General features: G+C 51.2%; 2 protein-coding genes across 9 annotated transcripts in view; both read left to right on the top strand.

Annotated features, from left to right (window-relative positions):
• Positions 1–3,610, top strand: part of GGNBP2 (gametogenetin binding protein 2) — a 32,932-nt gene extending 29,322 nt beyond the window's left edge. For all 8 annotated transcript variants that reach the window (XM_025281143.3, XM_025281145.3, XM_025281144.3 and 5 more), the window contains 4 exons: positions 337–462; positions 545–693; positions 1,657–1,905; positions 2,961–3,610. In XM_025281143.3, coding sequence (XP_025136928.1) covers positions 337–462; positions 545–693; positions 1,657–1,905; positions 2,961–3,164 — 728 coding nt within the window. In that variant the 3' untranslated portion in view covers positions 3,165–3,610. The remainder of the gene's footprint in view (positions 1–336; positions 463–544; positions 694–1,656; positions 1,906–2,960) is intronic.
• Positions 3,611–5,827: 2,217 nt separating this feature from the next.
• DHRS11 (dehydrogenase/reductase 11) lies at positions 5,828–15,921 on the top strand. Its single transcript, XM_006065480.4, has 7 exons — positions 5,828–6,201; positions 8,925–9,134; positions 13,205–13,299; positions 14,062–14,191; positions 14,805–14,897; positions 15,092–15,157; positions 15,285–15,921. Exons 1-7 carry the CDS (start codon positions 5,845–5,847, stop codon positions 15,324–15,326), a joined length of 993 nt encoding a protein of 330 aa, XP_006065542.1. The 5' UTR covers positions 5,828–5,844; the 3' UTR covers positions 15,327–15,921.
• Positions 15,922–16,212: the final 291 nt, after the last annotated feature.

The following is a 16,212-nucleotide window of genomic DNA, read 5'->3' as shown; positions in this document are numbered from 1 at the left end:
GTAAGTAAATAGTTTAAAAAATATTAACTCTTAAGTTTATTCTTTCTTTCTTTTAAATACAAGAGCTTTTAGAGAGCTTGTAACCTAAAAGTTAGGAAGTGCTTTATAGACCCAAGAATATCATATAATTTAGTCAAACACTTACGGTATTTGATTTGTTAAACAATAATGAAATAAAAAACCATAAGTCTCCAGTCACATTTTCATTATTTAATGTACTTTTTACTTTCAGTAAGCCATCGGTTTTGAAATTTTTAAGTAGTCCCCATTTGGGTTATCCTTTGTCTCAATATATTTATTGGCATGTTAATAGTAACTCACTCGATTTGTTCCCAGGCTTATCGCCACACTGTAATGGTAGTGATTGTGGATATTCATCTAGCATGGAAGGGAGTGAAACAGGCTCTCGGGAGGGTTCAGACGTCGCCTGCACTGAAGGCATTTGTAATCATGACGAACATGGTAGGTTCAGATTAAGCTTCCCAATTATTTCTGCTACATGGCTGAGTTAAGCACATAAATAAGAAATGACTGATTTCTGCAGGTGATGACTCCTGTGTTCATCACTGTGAAGACAAAGAGGATGATGGTGATAGTTGTGTTGAATGTTGGGCAAATTCAGAAGAGAACAGCACCAAAGGAAAAAATAAAAAGAAGAAAAAGAAAAGCAAGATGTTGAAATGTGATGAACATGTAAGTGTCATAAAGTGTCATTCTTAAACCTTTGCTCTTTTCCTTGGAGTGGCTTAGTCGCTACACACCTTAGTCTCTAGGCTTTTTTGTTTTTAGAATGAATACCTATGCAGTTCCGTTGGTTGCTCATCCTGTGATTTTTATAGGCATGTGTGTCTGATGTGTGGTTGTTTGTCCAACAGTCCCCGTGCGACATAAATCCAATTCATTTTTTCACAATAGTTTCTAATGTGTTAGCTCTGTGATCTTGAGCAGTTTGCTTGATCTGTTTTCCCTGCTGTAAAATGGAGATACTAGTCCCTGTCAGATCAGATTCTGTGAAGATGAAATGAGATTATATTGATGGGTTAGTATAGTGTTTGTGTGTGCGTGCTCAGTTGTGTCTGACTTTTTGTGACCCCCCTGGACTGTAGCCCACCAGGCTCCTCTGTTAATGGAATTTCCCAAGCAAGAGTACTGGAGTGGGTTGCCATTTTCCACTCCAGGGGATCTTCCCGACTGAAGGACTGAACCCTTATCTCTTGTGCTTCTTGTGTTGGCAGGCGGATTCTTTACCACTGAGCCACCTGGGAGGTGTAGTGTTCACTGTGCAGTAAATGCCTAGAAACTGCCAGCTGTTGCTGCTGTTCTGTATTCCTGGTGAAATCTTAACATACTCTCAGGGCATTTATTTTTTCTTTAAAAAATAGTCATTGCTATTATGCTCTGCCTTTTGGGGCTTCTTTGGCTGAGTGGTAAAGAACCTGCCTGTCAGGCAGGAGACTTGGGTTCGATCCCTGGATTAGGAAGATTCCCCTGGAGAAGGAAATGGCAGCCCACTCCACTATTCTTGTCTAGGAAATCCCATGGACAGAGGAGCCTGGTGCGCTGCAGTCCATGGGGTTGCAAAGAGTCAGACACGACTTGACAACTAAACAACCACCACCTGCCTTTTTACCTGAGATACTTTTGCTGTGGTTTCAGATCCAAAAGCTTGGAAGCTGTATCACAGATCCAGGTACTCGAGAGACCTCAGGAAATACCGTGCACACAGTGTTTCACCGTGACAAGACCAAAGACGCACATCCTGAAAGCTGCTGCAGCTCTGAAAAGGGCGGGCAGCCCCTGCCTTGGTTTGAGCATAGGAAAAACGTACCACAGTTTGCAGAACCCACAGAAACATCGTTTGGTCCTGATTCTGGAAAAGGTGCCAAGAGCTTAGTTGAACTCCTTGTAAGTAAGCCATGATATCTTTTTGTGGATAATTGATTGCTCATGGGATAGATGTGGGAGGAGACAGTATTTGAGGGTTTCACATTGGGAATGGGAGGAGGCTCTTAAGCAGTATTTTATTATTTGGGGGACTTCATTCCTGCTCTTCCACTGTGTAACTGTTCTGGAGCACATTCCCTTGTCCTCCTTTGTCTCAAAGGTAGAAGAGCCTATTTGGGAGAGGCCCAGAGAGTTGGCATCAAGTCTAAGAGTCTGACTCCTTGGTGGGGGTTGTTATAAGCAAGCTACCTTTCTGAGTGCTAATTAATGGTAGCCAACCTTCCAGACCAGGAAAGTATATAGAATCTGAACTAGAGTCCATTTTCCGGGTTACTGCCTTCATGTAACCTTCATGTCATGTAGGATAAAAGCCTAACTGAACTTGGGGCATCTTTTATAATTGATTTGCAGTCTTTATACTTTAGATGAATTATACCTGATTCCAAGCAACCCAGGGCATAGTTCGTGTGGAATTTGGAGGAGGGGCAAGGAAAGAAAAGGGTGGCATCTTTCCTGTAGTCATTACAGGATTCCAAGGGAAACAAATCCTTTAGAATACTAGCTTTTTGCTTTTTTATATAGTTGTAAAGTTTGTTGGTGATACTGTATATTTCATAAGTTTTAAAAAGGTTATATTTTACCTAACTTGTGGAGATAAATGTTTCAACATAGAACCAGCCAGAGAAAAGTCAGATTATTTAAAATTTGGTAGCTATTTATAACCAGCTCTAATTAATCACTTTTTAAGGCTAAGGTGTGTTAGTAGTCTGCTTGTAGGCTTCTAGGACAGATTATAGATCGAATTTTAAATCAAGTTGAGTTGCATTTTATTTTTACTTAGTACTTTCCAAGGCAGAATGACATTTTGTTATCCTGTAAACATTCTATTTAAAGGCTTTATGTGACTGAATTAAAACTAAAAACTAGCCTGCTTTAATTTTTAGCTGTCTTCTATTAGCATAGCATTTTGCATTCTTCATTTAAGTCATAGTCTTAACTACTGCTTTAATTTGCAGGATGAGTCTGAATGTACTTCAGATGAGGAAATCTTTATCTCACAAGATGAAATACAGTCATTTATGGCTAATAACCAGTCTTTCTACAGCAATAGAGAACAATACCGACAGCATCTGAAGGAGAAATTTAATAAATACTGCCGCTTAAATGATCACAAGAGGCCCATTTGTAGTGGCTGGTTGACAACGGCTGGAGCAAATTAAATAAATAAAATAGCTCTGTCTTTCAATGAAACACTCAAGATGACTACTGCGCCTTCTCTTTCAAAAAAACTCTTTAATTTTAGTGACTTATGGCAAAATTTTATCTTAAATCAATGTGATTCTTTCTTGTTTTGGGAGACGGTGGAGGTAACCTCATTAGTTTGTTCTTTCTTCAGGCTTGTGTCTTTAGTTGTGTGGCTGCGCAGGCCTGCCATATGATTTAAGCCATCTCTTTTCATTAAATGTTTCTCTTCCTGTGAGACTTACTAAAAAGCAACTTAGTGGCAAAAAGTAATGTTGTACTTATACTTCTGTACAGAAATGACAATGAGCTGAATATATGGTTTTACAAAGTAGACATCCACTTGCGAAATGTTTGGATGTAATGTTAAAGCGCAATGTGCAAAATTTAAAATAAAGAATATTTATTAATACGCATAGTAAAATTTGGTGTACATGTTTCTACTTAATGTGTGGCAGTATTTTAATTAGCCACCTGTGGTCTTGGTACTTGACCAGTGATGATGTTAGAGAGAATGAAGAGCAAATAAGGAGAGAGATACAGGCTGTTGAAGACAAAAATTCTTCCCTTCGTCAGAGTTGACAGCTGAGAAGAGCAGGGTCCAGTCTTTTGTTCTGAGAGAATAAATTTGCTGCGATACCGTTAAATACTGACTAGCATCATACTTCCTTGTGAGATTTTTTAACTGCTGTTGTTTATAATGCTCCTTGATAACATAACATAGAGCACCTTAAATTCAGAGGTCCAGATTGAACTAGAAGAGTGAAGCAAAACTTGGCAGAATTTCATCCAGGGGTTGCCTGGTCAGTAGTTACTCGGTGGGTAGAGAACTGGGAGCAGAAGGCTCCACTAAGAGCTGACCACACTGCGATCTGTGTGAGTGCCTGTTCCTTATCTGGTTTCCAACAATAAAGCCACTCTGGCTTTACAGTTACTGTTTTCACAAGCTGTCTGTGAGTACTGAAGGTGAGATTCCCCGAGGAGTGGCATTTGGCTGCCATTTAAAAGGTTGAGTCAATAGTTCAGTAAAATCATGTGCTTACAGCTTTGTGTCTACATGTTGATAATACTTGGTGGGCAGCAGACAAATGGTGGGACTGTCAGTACCTCTCTGCAGTGGGGATGGAGTGAACCTTGTGGATTTTCTACCACTTAATCAGATTTCTAATCAGATTTCAAGTGGGCAACAGCAGAAGCTTAGTGAGATTTTAACTTTTGTAGTTGGTATTTTTTTGAGCCACCACGAGTTGTCTTTTCAAATCAAAGTGTTGTACAGGGACTAGGGCAGAGATGAAATGAGTAATTCCTTTCTGATCCTTGTTTGCTTTCATCCTGGAATCCATAAAAAAATGACTAAGGGTTCTCCCAACAGCCCTTGGCTCTGAGCACAATCCTCCTTCCACCACCTGTTGCAGTCAAGTTTTCTCTTGAGATTCCTAAATTAAGCAAGGGCTGGTTTTATTTTAATCTTTGCCCTTGGGGCCAAACACAGGAGTGCTTGCTGAGTGAATACCCCAGCCACATTCACGGCTTATTCCATTGGTTGCAGTGGTGGGATTCCAGCAGAGAGATTTTCTCTTTGAAAGGATGGCTATATAAAGAATGCAGAAGCGAGGCAGTATTCAGTGTTTTGATGGAATATCCTTAGTGGTCAGCAAAGTGACTTCTACTTTGAATAGAACCAACAACCTAAGAAGAGACAAGGGAGGACACAGTGAAGGCAGTTTCAGAACACATCCCCTGGCCTAATACTGGATTGCTTGCCATCCAAGCCAGGCTCCTCGTCTGTCTCGGTATATCCTATAAAATGACAGTGTTAATAGGTTCTATCTCATAGGGCTCTTGTGCACATTAATATATTTGAGATGCTTAAAATATATTTTACTGTGCCTGTCACAGTAAGCGCTCAATAAACGTCAGCTATTGCTTTAATCTTTCGCATACACCGTGATATATTTGTTCCAGTGGGAGCAGGGGGGCTTAGCGGAGTTGTAGGCTATAGGTCATGAGGGATACAATCCCCTCCACCCCAATACACGTGTACTTGGGAGTGTTTGCCTTTTTAACCATGAGTTCTCCTCGGTTGGAAAGGCCAAACGATCAGGCGGGGTTGAAAGGTCACCCCGTCCCAAGGTCACCCAGCGTCGACCGCTGAGACGCTCAACCTTGTCTGAGCTGAACCGTTCCCATCAGCCACCGGCTGGTTGAGGAAGGCCGTGGCGTCACCTTAAGTGCCCAGTAACTTCTCTTCCTGGCCTTTGGGTCAGGATAGGGAAGGCGCACAGAGCAAGAGGCGAGTACGCGCGTCCTCAGGCCTGGTGCAAGCCTGCACCGAGCCTCGTTCTCTTCCAAGGATACGAGCTCACAGAAGGGAAACTACAAACTCCCGGGACCCTCCCGCCCAGTCCCGCGAGAAGCGGTTTTGTTCGGGCGAGGGCCGGAAGGGGTGGGGTGGGGTGGGGCGGGGGCCGGGCGAGAGCCGGAAGGGGCGGGGCCGTGCTGGAGGGGAACGGAGCGGAGTCGGGGATCCGGCGAGAGCCGGATGGGGCGGGGCCGTGCCCTCGCGGCAGGGGCGGGGAGGGGTGGGGGCGGGGCCGTGCCCTCGCGGCAGGGGCGGGGCGGGGCGGGGCCGCCGGCCCGCATCGTCCTCCAGCCGGGATGTGGCCGATCGCTGAGGAGCGGAGGGTGGAGCAGGGGGCGGAGGCCGGCCAGAGTGGAGGCAGGTCCTGGCGTACCTCTGACGCGGGCAGGTCGACTGCGGGCGCCGCGGGGGTGACAAGAGAGCGGCCGGGCCCCTACGACCTAGGGCGGAGCTCGGCGATCCAAGTGCTCTGCTCCCAGAGCGAGGTGGGCGGGCGGCTCGGGACCCTGGCCAGAGCCGGCATGGAGCGGTGGCGTGACCGGCTGGCACTGGTGACGGGAGCCTCGGGAGGTATCGGCGCGGCCGTGGCCCGGGCCCTGGTCCAGCAGGGTCTGAAGGTGGTGGGTTGTGCCCGCACCGTGGGCAACATCGAGGTAAGGCCCTGCGGGGGAGCGAGTGGCTCCGGGTGGCGTCGTTTCCGCCGGGCTTGGGTCCAGGTGGGGGATGGGGAGCGGTCGGAGCCAAGGTGTCACGCTGCCCTCTTGCCCGCCACCCCAGGGCCACTTGCAGCGGGCTCAGGGGCAAGAGAGGTGGATGCCTAGTTGGTGGAGGAGGCTTTTGGATCCCTCAGGGCAGAACTCTCTCTTTGCTTTTTAAAGTCTTGTCCGTTAGGGAGCTTTTTTCGTGACAGCCTCTGCTCTAGTATACCAAGTCTCTGACTCCCTGGCATCTTTTCTCCTGTTTCCCTACCTGCCTGCTCAGGTTGGCTGAGAAAAGGAGAAGCCAGGGAGAAGGGAAGAAAGCTTTCTGGCCTCAGTGGCTAAGCTGGCTACTGGGTTGCTTCCTCTGGTTCCCAGACCTAGTCCACAAAGCCAAACAAAGCGAGCAGGAGCTAGAGGACTTGATCCTGCTCATTTTTCACCCAGGACTGAGAGTGGGGTTGGAGTGGGAGTGGAGCTTTTCTGAAGAGGCTCAGCTCCACCTTCTCCTGAAGGTGAGGGTTAACCTTCTCGATGGACAGAAGGGACAAATGGGATGTATATATAAAGTAGACCTTTTTTCCAGTTTCACTGTCACAGGTGGGACTGAGGAGGTAAACCAGGGCATTGAACCTGTGCGCTCTGGGGGACAAAGCAATGTGGAACTGAACCCCCTGGTTCTTCTCTTAATGTGGGTTGGGAGCCCCAAGGGTTGTGAGCAATAAGAGCTCAGAGAAGAAGGAAATGAAGTTGGCTGTATTGGAGCAGGGAGGAAGAAGGATGAGCAGTTTCCATCATAGGAGCACTTTGGATTTACCCCAGGCAGGACCCCCCCCTCAGGGTTTGGGCTGGTGCTGAGCTTGACCTCCACCCTTGCTCAAAGTCCCTGGGGCAGGGAGAGGGCGAGGAGGCCTTGGGTGGGGCCGAGCTGGAAGGTGTGCAGGAGGGAGGCCTGTCCCCTCCCCTGCTGCCGACCAAAGGTGCGCTTTATAGCCTCCTAGATGGTTCCAAGGTCACCTGGCTATACCCTTGCCCCACACTGCCCCCCCTTTCTCCTGTTCTGAGGTGCTCAGGGCCCGCCTCCACTCAGGAGCCTAGAGGATCAGACCAGGGATTAGGCCACTTGATTCTCTGATTCTAAAGCCACTCTTGCCTTCTGTTCCTACTCCTGCCCCCACTGCAAACCATCCAGGAGAAGGGTCCCTGAACCCTGAGGAGAGCCCCCTATTGATCACTCGCCCCCCAGGAGGCCTCCTTTAATGAGGGGGGGTGGCTCAGCTGTGAGGGGACTGACATGATTTCAGGTCCTTTTTGAGGATAGATGCAGACAGGTAGGGCAACGAGAAGACAGCGGCAGAGAAGACATGTATTATCAGTCCCTCCATTGTGGCTTTGCTGCAGGGCTTTGAGTCTGGAGGAGGAATGGAGAGTTTCGTGCCAGGAGAGGGCAGAATTCCAGGCTACTTTGCCCACCATCTGCTTTTCTTGATCGGTTGATGGATTCATTCATTGACACTCAAACAAAATTTGAGTTCCAACCTCCTACAGCGAGAAGCCCTGTTTCCCGAGGGGGTTGTTGAGCAGGTGAAATGTTGAATAGGTGAAATTGGGTGAAGGGGGACTTCTGAGTCCCAGAAGACTGTACCGCTTAAACTCATGGAAAGTTAAAGCAGAAAAGAATTTCCTAGGTCACCTGACTGAGCCCTTTATTCCTGACTTGATTTGGGGGTAGGATGGTGTTCCAGGGCAGGAGACCAAGCTGCCCCTCCTCTAGGGCTCCCTGCCCTGGCACCCCTGGCCCACCCACACATGTCCATAGTCACCTTGAGGAGGCTCTGGTGCCCGGTCACTGGCCTCCAAAGCAACCACACAGCTGGTTTTCTTCCTGCTTCTGAATGGCCGCTTACCTCAGCCATCTCCCAGTGGCCTTTCTGTCTCAGGGATCCTTAGTGTCTTGAGGGCCCTGGCAGTGCCCAGGGGGGTGCCCAGTGTCACCTACTACCTGGCTTGGCTCACAGTCTCCAGAGAAACTGGGGTGGATGGTGGTGCCCCGTGGGTCAGAGAGAAAGACTCTCCTGACTTCCTGACGATTTCTATAAGCAGGGCGAGGGGAGATCAGCTGTTGAGCTCAACTGAAAAGTGAAAAGTCTGTGTGAGGGTTCTGAGCCAGCTGGCTGCAGCTTGTGGAGGGACAGCGATCGTTTAGATATAAGCCCTTCTGAGAGGGGTTGGTAGAGTGATGGGAGAGAAGCGAATTGAGGTCCTGGTGACCCTGGGCGCTGGTGGAAGAAGCATGGGGTGGAGTATGGCTATGAGCGGAGGTGTGTTCATGTTGGGAAAGAGTCAGAAAAGAGACATCTCTCCATTCCCGGGATCCCCAGGCCCCTTCTCTGACCCCCCCACCTCACCCCAGAGCCCCAGAAACTTCTCCCTTCTTGAACGGAAGACTCACGTTTATTTGGGAGGTTCCTCCGCTGATGATCTCAGCCTCCCCCACCCTCACTCAGGGACTGCTCTTACCCCTGGACTTTGACCTGAGAGGTCAGGCTGTGGGGATGGCCACCAGAGGCGAGAGCTCTGAGCGGTGACAGCGGCGGGAGGTGGGGTCTGAGGGCGCAGGGTGGGTTGTGTGTGGAGTGAGCAGCTCATCCCAGTTAGACCCCTGTTGGGTTTCATAGGAGCTGGCTGCCGAATGTAAGAGTGCAGGCTACCCCGGGACTTTGATCCCCTACAGATGTGACCTGTCGAACGAGGAGGACATCCTCTCCATGTTCTCAGCTGTCCGCTCTCAGCACAGCGGTGTGGACATCTGCATCAACAACGCTGGCCTGGCCCGGCCGGACACCCTGCTCTCAGGCAGCACCAGCGGCTGGAAGGAAATGTTCAATGTAAGGCCTGGGGGCAGGGTCTGTTGGGGGGAGAAGCGGGTCACAGCAGCTGGGAGGAAAGCAGGAAGATAGACCTCTATGGCCAGGAGGAAAGCAGGAAGATAGACATACATCTACAGCCAGGAGGAAAGCAGGAAGATAGACATCTATAGACAGAAGGAAAGCAGAACGATAGACATCTAGGGAGAGGAGGCTTCAGGTTTCTGCCTGGGGCACTTTGAGTCTCACCTGCTTCTCCTCCCCAGAGGGAGGGAGTGGAGGAAAGGCCAAATCTTTCCCATTCTTCTTTCCTCTGAGCCCCTGGGGGCAGTGCTTAAAAGCTGGTTTCTTTCTGTTGGAAGAGAGATTGGTAGGAAAGAAAACTGCCCTCAATCAGATGTCCCCAAGTGGCAGCTTTGTGCTTGGGGACACGGTCTGATGGGAAGAACAGGAACCCAGAGGCTGAAGATGATGGTCTCATTCAGCCCCTCCAGTAACCATGTGGCTTCAGGCAGGTCATCACCCTCTCTGAGCTTCAGTCTTGTCACATGGTAATTGGGATGAACTGCACCCAGACCATCAATGTCTGGGATCACAAATTCCAGTGTCTCCTGAGGCCAGGTAGGAACCCAAAGAGTGGGGCGGGTCACATGGGGAAGCACTTGACCATGGAGGGCCCCACTCCCCCCCACCCTCTGCCGTCTGGGCAAGCGCCAGCCTCCCCCCCCACCCCTGCTGCCTGTTGTGTGGCCAGATCTGTGACTTCACTGAGAGCAGCGGGGGGCATCAATTTCCATGAAGACCCCTACCCACCCCATTCACCAAAACCTCAGCTCCAGGAATGCAAGGACCTTTGTCTATTTTATTTTTAGAATGTTTTAAAACCACGTGTAGACCAAGCACAGCCTTCAGGGCATGGATTTTCAACCTCTAGACTGTAATATGGGGCAGTACCTTCAGGGTATGAAACTAATTCTGAGAAGTGGAAAGCAGTGTGTAAATGGAATGTTTCTATCCCCACCCCCCCACCCTGCCCCGAGACTTTTCATATGTGCTCACAATAACACCTGACAGGTGCTTGGGCCCAGAAATGAGCAACGAACATTGAAACGTTGAACGGGGATATGCAGCCCTGCCCTTGCCCTCAGAGAACCTTCTGAGAGACCCAAGTTGTGGACATCACCTGCAGTCAGGGTGTCTCTAAACCTAGACCTCAGCTTGCCTGACTGTAAAGCGAGGCATGTATATGAAATCCCTAAGCCCCGTTCAGCTCAAACATTATGTCGTTCTCTTCAGTTCAGTTCAGTCGCTCAGTTGTGTCCGACTCTTTGCGACCCCATGAATCGCAGCATGCCAAGCCTCCCTGTCCATCACCAACTCCCAGAGTTCACTCAGACTCAAATCCATCAAGTCAGTGATGCCATCCAGCCATCTCATCCTCTGTCGTCCCCTTCTCCTCCTGCCCCTGATCCCTCCCAGCATCAGAGTCTTTTCCAATGAGTCAACTCTTCGCATGAGGTGGCCAAAGTACTGGAGTTTCAGCTTTAGCATCATTCCTTCCAAAGAAATCCCAGGGCTGATCTCCTTCAGAATGGACTGGTTGGATCTCCTTGCAGTCCAAGGGACTCTCAAGAATCTTCTCCAACACCACAGTTCAAAAGCATCAATTCTTCAGCGCTCAGCCTTCTTCACAATCCAACTCTCACATCCATACATGACCACAGGAAAAACCATAGCCTTGACTAGATGGCCTTTGTTGGCAAAGTAATGTCTCTGCTTTTGAATAGGCTATCTAGTTTGGTCATAACTTTCCTTCCAAGGAGTAAGCGTCTTTTAATTTCATGGCTGCAGTCACTATCTGCAGTGATTTTGGAACCCAGAAAAATAAAGTCTGACACTGTTTCCACTGTTTCCTCATCTATTTCCCATGAAGTGATGGGACCGGATGCCATGATCTTTGTTTTCTGAATGTTGAGCTTTAAGCCAACATTTTTACTCTCCACTTTCAGTTTCATCAAGAGGCTTTTTAGTTCCTCTTCACTTTCTGCCATAATGGTGGTGTCATCTGCATATCTGAGGTTATTGATATTTCTCCTGGCAGTCTTGATTCCAGCTTGTGTTTCTTCCAGTCCAGCGTTTCTCATGATGTACTCTGCATATAAGTTAAATAAGCAGGGTGACAATATACAGCCTTGACGTACTCCTTTTCCTATTTGGAACCAGTCTGTTGTTCCATGTCCAGTTCTAAGTGTTGCTTCCTGACCTGCATACAAATTTCTCAAGAGGCAGATCAGGTGGTCTGGTATTCCCATCTCTCAGAATTTTCCACAATTTATTGTGATCCACACAGTCAAAGGCTTTGGCATAGTCAATAAAGCAGAAATAGATGCTTTTCTGGAACTCTCTTGCTTTTTCCATGATCCAGCGGATGTTGGCAGTTTGATCTCTGGTTCCTCTGCCTTTTCTAAAACCAGCTTGAACATCAGGAAGTTCACGGTTCACGTATTGCTGAAGCCTGGCTTGAAGAATTTTGAGCATTACTTTACTAACGTGTGAGATGAGTGCAATTGTGCAGTAGTTTGAGCATTCTTTGGCATTACCTTTCTTTAGGATTGGAATGAAAACGGACCTTTTCCAGTCCTGTGGGCACTGCTGAGTTTTCCAAATTTGCTGGCATATTGAGTGTAGCACTTTCACAGCATCATCTTTCAGGATTTGAAATAGGTCAACTGGAATTCCATCACCTCCACTAGCTTTGTTTGTAGTGATGCTTTCTAAGGCCCACTTGACTTCACATTCCAGGATGTCTGGCTCTAGGTCAGTGATCACACCATCGTGATTATCTTGGTCATGAAGATCTTTTTTGTACAGTTCTTCTGTGTATTCTTGCCATCTCTTCTTAATATCTTCTGCCTCTGTTAGGTCCATACCATTTCTGTCCTTTATAGAGCCCATCTTTCATTCTTTTAGGATTGTCTTATGAGGCATTTCCCAAGAGAACCACGTCAGTGATCACAGAGGGAACCCTCGACCTCCAGATCTAGATTTGCTCCCCTGGCCCGAGGGGATCTGTTTCTCCTAGTTTCTCCTCCTCCATCCCTCCATCCCCAGGAGCTGAGTTCTCTGCCCCACAAACCCACATTGTTAAGAGGACCAAAAGCAGGGCTGGAAACCGCCTGTGTCCTGCCATGAACGCCGGGCCAGGTTTATAGCAGGAGTGTTCTGTCCCGATGCCTGGCGCTGACACCTGATAAAGAGAAATGTCTGACCTCCCTGCTGGTCTCCCCTGTTCCCCAGAGGAGAGAGTGAAGGCCCGTTGAAAGTTTTATCTCTGCTTGCCCTCCTGGGTGAGCCTAAGTGGTGGGGCTGGGCGGGCGCTTTTAGCAGAGACTCTTCCGTCGGGCCTCTGTTCCTCGCAGGCTGGGGTCTGGGGGTCACCTCTGCCAGAGGAGCGGGAGTGGGCAGGGTGCAGGAAGCCTCATGCCCTTGGGAGGCCCCTTGCCACACAGTGACACATGACCGCACCCCCTGCGCCCAGTCCTGTAAACGGGATGGAGGTTGGAGGACGGCGTGGAAGGACAGAGGGCCAGCCTTCTCCCGTCCACTCTAGTCTCGAGGGAGGGGCTGGAAAGGCAGAGAGCAGCGGGGTGAAAGGCTGAGCTCGGTCTCGAGGAGAGAGATTTTCAAAGGAAGGATTTTAGGCTGTTTCGGAGAGAGGAAAGCCAGTGACTCTGTCCCAGAGAAGAGGAGGGCATTTGGGGAAGAAAAGGGGGTGAATTCCCTGAGGCAGAGGAGACAGCCAAGATGGGGAGAGCTCCTGGGTGGGTTCTGGGGAGGGATGGTGTCTGTTTCCGAATACATGGGAACTTGAGGGCATCACCCAGTGAGGGGAGCCGCCTCTGCTGTCAGCTGGGGCTGGTGGCTGGACGGGGAGCAGCACGTAAGGCCCGCGGCCCTGGCCTGTCCTTGGTCTCGGGTAGGACCCGGCCCTGTTTGGGATGCCCCCCACCCCGGGGTGCTCTGGGGCTCCATCACCTGCTCAGACGGGCCCAAAGATGCAGACACACATTGCCCCCCACCCCGGCTTGCAGGTGAATGTGCTGGCCCTCAGCATCTGCACGCGGGAAGCCTACCAGTCCATGAGGGAGCGGAAGGTGGATGACGGACACATCATCAACATCAACAGGTGAGGCGGGTGGCGGGGGCTGGGGTCAGGGTGCCCCCCGCCCCCCAGCGGAGTGATCTGCTGCGGCTCCTTTGACCTCTTTGGACCTCAGAATTCCCCGGTGGTAGAGCAGGGATCTCACACCCAGTTAACACCCAGAGGGCACGACTAGGGGGCGGGGAAGAACGCTGTTGTGGTTGTTTAGTTGCTTAGTCCTGTCTGACCCTTTGTGACCCCGTGGACTGTAGCCCACCAGGCTCCTCAGTCTGTGGGATTCTCCAGGCAAGAAAACTGGAGTGAGCTGCCATGCCCTCCTCCAGCAGGGGAAGAAGAGTACGTGGCAAATGCCAGCCCCTCGTTGGCTGGAAGGGGTAGCTCGGCCCCTTGGCGGCTGAGGCCTGGGGGCCCTCCCGGGACTGGGGTTCTCCATTCCTCAGGCCGCAGCAGGAACCTCACCCTGTGGCACAGAGACTGCAGTCTCTGTCATGGGGGCGCCCACGGAGACACGGCCTCCGTGCCATAGACTCTAAGGAGAACCCTCTCAGTGAACCACACGGGTGAAAGGGAGAGAGCTTTGACAGCCTACGTGGACTGAAGAGGGAATCCTGGGGTCCACGGAGGGAGGCCTTGGAGGAGGAGGGGGCTTGGAGGAGCTGTCGATGTGGACAAGCCGGATGAGTGGCGGGAGGACAGTCCCTGATGTTCAGGAGGCACCTGCGGGGGAGCTGGTCAGGCAGGCAGCCTGGCATCACTCTCTCCTTCCCCTTCCCTCCCTGCGCCCAGCATGTGTGGCCACCGAGTGCCACCCCCGGCTGAGATCCATTTCTACAGTGCTACCAAGTACGCTGTCACCGCGCTGACGGAGGGGCTGAGGCAAGAACTCCGGGAGGTCCGGAGCCACATCCGAGCCACGGTGAGGGGCGACCTGACCCTGTCCCCTCCCCACTGCACACACGCCCCAGAGCCTGGCGTCCGTCCTGGGCACAGGCCTCCCGGGCTCTGCTGCTGCCTGCGGGGCCCTGCTCAGTCCTTGAGTCCCTGTGTGTCTCTGCCTTTAAGGCGGGAGAGGGGCTGACTTGAACCTAGAGAAGGGGGCGAGGGCGGAGGGGTGAGGCTGAGGGAGCACAAGGGACCTTGGGAGGCCATGGCTGGAAAGCAGGACTGGGGCTCTCCCCGGGAAGGCTGCCCGAGCTTGGGTGGCTTGCTCAGCCTCTCCATGCCTCAGTCTTCCCAGCTGTAAAATGGAGATGAAAACACCTAGGGGTATGAGGGTATGAGGCTTCCCTTAGGAAGCCACTTTGTAAAGCTGACCTGGCTTTTGGTAATGGCCCAGTAGCTGGTAGGAATCATTCTGATAACCCCCCCCGTGGCAGCTTTGGAGGGCGGAGGTGGCCGCTGGACCTTGGGTGGCCGTCCCTGTGAGGCTGGGGCCCTGTGGCCTCCGTCCTTTCCCTCCCAGCCCCCTGCCCCAGGCCTGGCCTCTGGCTGGGGCTCAGCTCCTGAGCAGGCTCTCTCTTTTGGCCCAGTGCATTTCTCCAGGAGTGGTGGAGACACAGTTCGCCTTCAAACTCCACGATAAGGACCCTGAGAAGGCAGCCGCCACCTATGAACACATGAAGGTGGGGCCCAGTGAAGCCACCCACTCCCTAAATGAAGGCAGAGGGCGCCCTGGCCTTCAGACCTTGCCCTTCTAGCCAGCCTGTTGCCTCTCCTGGGTTGGGGGAACACGGATGCTGGAGAGGACCTCCCTGGTTGGGGGGAGGGCCTTGGATCATTCTGTCCTCACCTCTCCCCTTTCCCCCGGTGCTCCCAGTGTCTCAAACCTGAGGATGTGGCCGAGGCCGTCATCTATGTTCTCAGCATGCCCCCTCATGTCCAGGTGAGTCTGGCCTTGGCTGTCTGTCCCCTGGAGGAGCCCAGCCAGCCCAGAGGTGGAGAGTGGGAAGGCCTTAAGAGGGTGGGGAGAGCGTCCCGGCTTCCTCAAGCCTTGTTTGTGCCTTCTGCAGATTGGAGACATCCAGATGAGGCCCACAGAGCAGGTGACCTAGTGCCCTGTGGGGAGTTCCTCCTTCCCGCACCCCCCTTACAGCTGGGCACCTGCCCCTGGACTGGGGGTATTAATTTCTGAACCCCTGGATTTCACTTCCTTTCCCCACCCCCACCAGGGGCTAGAAAACTTGAGGTTTTTATATGTCAAATTGTTGCCACCATGAATGGGTGAGGGGAGAGGAGGTGGTGCCCCCTGATTGTTTTACCTGCTCCTGCTTTCTCGGTCCCTTTCTTGGGCTCCCTGGCCTTTGTCTGCTGCCCTTGCCTTTTTCCCTTTGGCCTGGGGAAGGGACTGTGGCCAAAAGTGGGGCTTTCCCCTATCTTCCTGAACCTCCACCTCCACTGTCCCTTGAGGATGAGGCCGGGGAGGGAAGCCCTCACCTTCTATCTGAATGCTTACTGGGGCTTCAGGCTTCCTTCTTCCCTCCCCCGCCGCCCCTTCTTTGCCCCATCTCAGTTCTCCAGTCCCACTGTGGCTTCTCCACCCCTCGTGGGGTCCTCCCTTCACTCTGACTATGCCAGCAGAAGACCAGGGCCTGCCTCCCAAGTGGGTTTCACTGTGATCATTAAAAAAAGAAAAATTGCATTAAAAAATCTGGGCTGCAGAAGTGTATTTCAGTTCTTCCCCCTTCTTGTGATGAGGAATGGTTGTCTCAGAGTTTCTTGCAGGAGAGCGGGAAGGTGGGTGGATTGGGGGCATCCTTCCTGGAGTGTGAATTACCTTTCAGTTGGGTCTGGAAACTGGGTAGGAATTTCCGGCCAGAAAAAGAGGACAGCAGGGCATGCCAGGCAGGGAGGCCCCGAAGAGCACGCAGGGCTGGAATAGCACAGAACTTAGTGCAGGAGTGACAGTGAGACTGAAAAGGTAACTCCCGCCTGGATCCC

This window comes from Bubalus bubalis, chromosome 3, assembly GCF_019923935.1.
Source record: "Bubalus bubalis isolate 160015118507 breed Murrah chromosome 3, NDDB_SH_1, whole genome shotgun sequence".
NCBI classification, from domain to species: domain Eukaryota; kingdom Metazoa; phylum Chordata; class Mammalia; order Artiodactyla; family Bovidae; genus Bubalus; species Bubalus bubalis.
This window is presented reverse-complemented; position numbering and strand designations above follow the sequence as displayed.

Bases quoted from the DNA above. Each gene is read 5' to 3' on its own strand.
- DHRS11 (XM_006065480.4), top strand. From the start codon at position 5,845: ATGTGGCCGATCGCTGAGGAGCGGAGGGTGGAGCAGGGGGCGGAGGCC. The intron at 14,192-14,804 runs GTGAGGGGCGAC...CTTTTGGCCCAG, and splicing joins GGAGCCACATCCGAGCCACG to TGCATTTCTCCAGGAGTGGT. The intron at 14,898-15,091 runs GTGGGGCCCAGT...CGGTGCTCCCAG, and splicing joins CCACCTATGAACACATGAAG to TGTCTCAAACCTGAGGATGT.